This window comes from Magnolia sinica, chromosome 19 (assembly GCF_029962835.1).
Source record: "Magnolia sinica isolate HGM2019 chromosome 19, MsV1, whole genome shotgun sequence".
NCBI classification, from domain to species: domain Eukaryota; kingdom Viridiplantae; phylum Streptophyta; class Magnoliopsida; order Magnoliales; family Magnoliaceae; genus Magnolia; species Magnolia sinica.
In genome coordinates, this window is record NC_080591.1 from 66350880 (window position 1) to 66356550 (window position 5671).

Sequence of the window (5671 nt, forward strand, 5' to 3'; positions counted from 1 at the left end):
TATTAGACTTAAAAAATCCCAGATAACTTTGGAATGAAAAAATAAGGAAAAAAATAGCAAATTCAATCACATAAACCGAACACTTGCAACCGTCTATCACACAAATCGCATTAAAAGAAGAAAAAATAAATATTAAACTATCTATTCATTTCCTACCAAAACATGCCAAGTTGGTATTTGTTAAATCTGAATTCCAAAGTATGAATCTGAAGTTGGAAAACTAGTGGTGAATGGATGTTTGGTTTATCCAAAAGGTATCCAGTTTGAAGCTGAAAGGCATAAAAAGTACTTCTTCCAAGTTCTTTTACTCGGTCTTCCACTCAAAACAAAATGTTTACTATTGATCCTAGTATTATCTACTACATACTAGTAACATCCAACCAATATTGGGGCACCATATAATAAGCTACAAAATTTCATGTCCCCCTAAACAAGGCATCCTCCATATATATATATATATATATATATATATATAATAAGTTTTTTTTTTCATTTACATTCACAAATACATTCATCATCCAGCAAACTATAAACATTTACAAAAAATAAAATATATCCAACCAACTCTTAATAATAATTTGCAACTTAACCTAATGGGAACCGTTATGCACCATAATGTCTTATGGCAGAGCGGGTTCTGAGGAGTTACAAGTTGACCCTAACGACAGCATATAAATGAAGCGATAAAGATATAAATGATTTGAGATTAATTAAAGGTTTCGAGAACTTACATCCACCTCGCTCTTATTGCCAAGTAGTCCCGACGAAAATGCATCCACACTACGAGAATGGAAAAAAAAAAAAAAAATTGTGGCTGCACCGATACGGTCTAGTATGAACGGCTGCCTACGTACCCAATGTTTGGAAGATTGGGATCAAGCCACTACGTAGTTCTTAATATTTAAATCAGAACATTTTACGCATAAGCAAAGAAAAAATTAAAATAAATCATAATAGAAATATGTGTACCTTCTGTCACGCATAAGAAGATGAAAAGCTGAAACAAATCATTAGATTAGTCAAGCAAAACTACTAAATAATTCAAGATAAATATTTAGTCAAATAATATCCAAAATAACCTCAAACACAATCCATATGTCCTGACCAAATTACAAAAATATGTTCTTGACTTAGGAAAAGTTTTAAGTAAACTCCTTTAATATCTATGTTTTCGTCAGCACTCGAGGCCAAACGAGAACATCACCCACGTCACAATCGGCTAACATCTTCTCAATGTCACCAAACACATTCGCACTGGGAACTTCAATAACATCCAATATAACTTTGATGCAATCTGGAGGGATGCCTGCATTATCTCTAATCAGACGCCCACGTGCAACAACTCGACTACAAATATCTGTCAAATGACAGATTTGTTCCACCCGTAGAAGTGGAGGTGGAGGTGGAGCTGACTCATCACGATGACTTGAGGTATCGCCAGATCGAAAAAATGCCTACAAGAAATAATTTTTATTATTTTCATGGATAAAATAGTAACTGTACATTATTCTTTTATTGTTAAAATACCTGAGAACCAGCAGTGCCTGGAGAGCATTGCATTGGTTGAACTGGAGTATTTATTTGATTCTGAACTTCAAGCAAACGTTCTCCAATGGTCAATATCATGTCCTTGCACTCGTTGATCTTGTTTTCCATTTGCTCTTTTAATACAATTATCGATGCTTTAACCTCAGCAATTTCACCCTTTCCTTCTCTAATTTCATTAATGTAAGGGGTTGAAGCAATAATGGTAGTTTTTGCAATATGACCCAACCCCCTTACACGTCCTCTTTTATCAAGACCACAAACCTAAATGATAATCAACCATTATTAGTAATGCATGTATATTAGTAACAAAAAATGTTCAGAAAGCTAAGTATGTCAAAGTGAAGAGAATGAATGAAAAACCTGTGCAACCGGGTCGTGATTTAAATCATTATGTATACAAGCCGGGTCATTGGCAACTATGTCTTTTATTTTTTCCGTTGTGATGCTCAGCTCCTGTGAAGGGAGAGACCCATCGGATCTAGTATGAGTTGCCAGAAACAATTCAGTTCTCGTGATTTGAGTATCTGGATTTTTTTGTTGCTGTAATTTACAATGAGAAATCATGTTAATTATTCTATATTCTTAAATTGGATTAAAAGAAATTAAAGTTATATTAAAAACTTACAATCAACTCTGCCGTCCTAGCAGATCCCCGTCGCCCAGTCGTGTGAGGGAACTTCATTTCGCTTCTGGATTCCTTTCCCTTTCCACGACGAGACTTTGCCTCTTCTGTAGATTCGTAATCAACGAATTTGACCCAATCTTCTAGCTTTACGCCATTAGGGCAATTTTTTTTCCTGTCTCCATCATTATCATACATATCCAGGACAGTTCCTCGTAATCGGTTCTTCCAGTCCTTCCACATATCATTAGCACGCTTAATTATGGCAGTTTTACAGCTGTCACTGTCGTCAACATCATATTTGGCCTACATATTTCATTAAATAGGGCAATTAGTCAACAACAATTATATTATAAACATTAGAAAGTAAAACTCATGTATTTAAATGCTTACCAAAACAGTTGACCAAACATTATCCTTGATGGTATTTGGCACAAGCCGCCAGTCTTTATATGCAATTGGACAATGAGTCCTGACCACATTTCCTAGAAATGAGGTGAATTGATTTTTGTTATCTCCAGTAATCTCTCCAACTGGACTAATTGAAACTTTTATCTTTGTGGTGCTTCTTGGGGCAAAACTAGAAGGCCCTACATACGACATAATTCCTAAAAAAAAATAAAGATTATTAGTCATTTAATATGTTGCTATACATAATAAAGAGATGACACTATACACATGCATAAGTTTTTATTAAATTTAGAAAAAATGAAAAGGAAAATAATCTAATATAGTAAAAGTAGTTAAATTTATTTCAACCTGATATGAAACTTGATCAGTTTCTTTTTCGCTTCTGAATACGTGGGTTACTTGATACAATTTCTACATATGACCCTTCTTGTATATCTTCATTAGTTGGGTCATACAAATCATCTATTAAGGAAGGGCTCGAGGAACCTGCAGTCAACCTGGCCTCAAACACTAGCGGATCCTCAAATGCATATGCATCTTTTGTTAGTCGCTTCGGAACATCTAATACAACATGCCAGTCATCTCTTGTCGGATCCTTGCAATAGAAGACTTGAGCCGCCTGAGATGCATGTATAAATGGCTCATCCTCTTCCTTGATATTCCTTCTAAACCTTCCTAGGTTAACAAATATCATATTTGTTTCAGGATCTACATAACATCCATTTGAAGTATCTTCGATATGCACCCAATCACAGTAAAACAATGTTATCTTAAAGGTGAAGTAGTTTAATTCAAGAATTTGTCTAATGATACCATAGTAGGTGGCTTCCTGTTCTACCAAGTTCTTATCCCTGGCACTCGCCCTGAACATAGTTAAGGCTTTCATAGAGACTCCGCTGTTTTGTGTTGTCAAGTTTTTTTCAGAGTCTGATGTGCAAAAAACATATCCATTTACTGAGTATGTACTGTATGATGTGGTATCGTAGCTAGGACCAGTAGCAATTCTCTTAAATTATGACATTTCTTCATTCTCTAATTGTTCCCTTAACCAAGCATTGTAGTCTACTTCTTTTTGTACAACGGATTGCCCCTCCTGTTTTGTCCCTTACGTGTTTGGCCATGAATGTATTCATTGTACTTCCTACAATTCACATATAATATAATATATGAATTAAACTTTTTACTTTACATGGTACAATTTAAAAACATTAAGGATAGAAACATAGACTTTTGTCAACTTACCCCAGCCATTGAGCATTTTCAGCGTGATGTTGTAATACCCATCTGCGTGCTTGTTGATATTGCACATTAGTAAGAAGATAACTTTTTCCTTTTTTATCGATTTGAAAATTATCGGCATTATCATCACCCTCATCATAGAATATCTTTTTCACTCTCTTATGGCTTCCTAACATCTTATCAGGCATGTAGTCCATGCAGTACATCATGGACTCTTCCAGTATGTAGCGTTCAGCAATACAACCCTCTGGATAAGTTTGATTCGTCACATACTTTTTGTATGTTCTCATCATCCTATACACATTAAAATCAGATATGGATATAAATTTTTTTAAAAAAATGAAAAAAGAAAGTTGATAAATTCTGATAATTAATGTTACCTCTCAAAAGGATACATCCACCGATATCTGACAGGTCCACAAAGTTGTGCTTCCTCTGCTAAGTGCACCACTAGGTGTGTCATAGGAACAAAAAAAGATGGGGGAAAATATTTTTCGAATACACATAATGTTTCCACTATTTTTTTTTTCATATTTTGAAGCTCTTCACGATTAATAACTTTTGAACATATGACGTTGAAGAATCTTGACATTTCACAAATGGCAGTGCGCAATGTCTTCTTCTTTCCTAAAAACGAGTGCATCAACAAAACTGGTAGCAATTGCTGCATCACAATGTGATAATCATGTGACTTGAGGGCCTTTAGCTGACAATCCTCTAAATTGACACGATGTGTCCAGTTTGCACAATATCCTCTTGGGACTTTCAAATTGCTCAGTGTCAGACAAAACATGTTTCTTTCAGATGTGGACAACGTGAAAGGAGCTTTGGGTAAGAATAACCTGCCGTTTCTTTCTTCAGGCCACATAGACTTTCTTATCTTCATAGCCTGAAGATCCTGACGGGCTTGTAAACCATCCTTAGTCTTATCTTTTGTATCCATGATTGTTGCAATGAGGTTCTCGGTGACATTTTTCTCAACATGCATCACATCCAGATTGTGACGAATGGGCAAATGCTCCCAGTATGGCAAGTCAAAAAGGATTGATCTCTTTGTCCAAGCAGTAATGTTGTTCGGGTCATTCTTTGACTTTTTCTTAGTCTTTCCCACTTGCTTTCCGAAAACGGTTTCAATATTATTCATTTTACGTAGTACATCTGAACCTTTCATACGCTTCGGAGCCTTTCTTTTTTCTTCTTTCCCATTGAATCTGGTTCTATCAGTCCTAAAGTCATGACCTGATGGCAGGAATCTTCTATGTCCCATATATGCAAACTTCTTTCCATGTTCAAGCCAAACCGATTCTGTCTCCTCACTACAAATAGGGCATGCGTACTTTCCTCCTGTCCTACAACCAGAAAGATGTCCATATGCTGGAAAATCATGTATTGCCCATAGTAAAATTGCCCTCATTGTGAACATATTCTTACTGTGCGAGTCATATGTCACAGATCCTTCCCACAATTCAAGCAACTCTGCAATTAACGGTTGCAAGTAAACGTCAATGTCATGTCCTGGACCTTTTTTTCCAGGGATCAAAAGTGTTAACATGGTAAACTCCTTCCGCATGCATAAATGAGGCGGGAGATTATACGTAACAATCATAACAGGCCAGCAACTATATGAATTGCTCATATTCCCAAAAGGATTGAATCCATCGGTTGCAAGTCCTAAACGAACGTTACGTGGCTCTGCAGCAAAATCAGCATACTTTTCATCTACAATCTTCCACATAGACGAATCCACTGGATGACGCATGTAAATATCATCTTGAGCCGACTTTGAATGCCATATCATATTCTCTGCAATCTCTGGTATAGTGTAGAGTCTTTTTAACCTCGGCGTTAATG

General features: G+C 36.0%; 1 protein-coding gene across 1 annotated transcript; it reads right to left on the reverse strand.

Annotated features, from left to right (window-relative positions):
• Positions 1–1163: 1163 nt before the first annotated feature.
• LOC131234670 (uncharacterized) lies at positions 1164–3467 on the reverse strand. Its single transcript, XM_058231589.1, has 7 exons — positions 3395–3467; positions 3068–3256; positions 2564–2778; positions 2174–2476; positions 1909–2088; positions 1528–1809; positions 1164–1454 (listed from the first exon to the last, which is right to left on the reverse strand). The coding sequence occupies exons 1-7, from the start codon at positions 3465–3467 to the stop codon at positions 1164–1166; spliced, it is 1533 nt and encodes a 510-aa protein (XP_058087572.1).
• Between the last annotated feature and the right edge of the window lie 2204 nt (positions 3468–5671).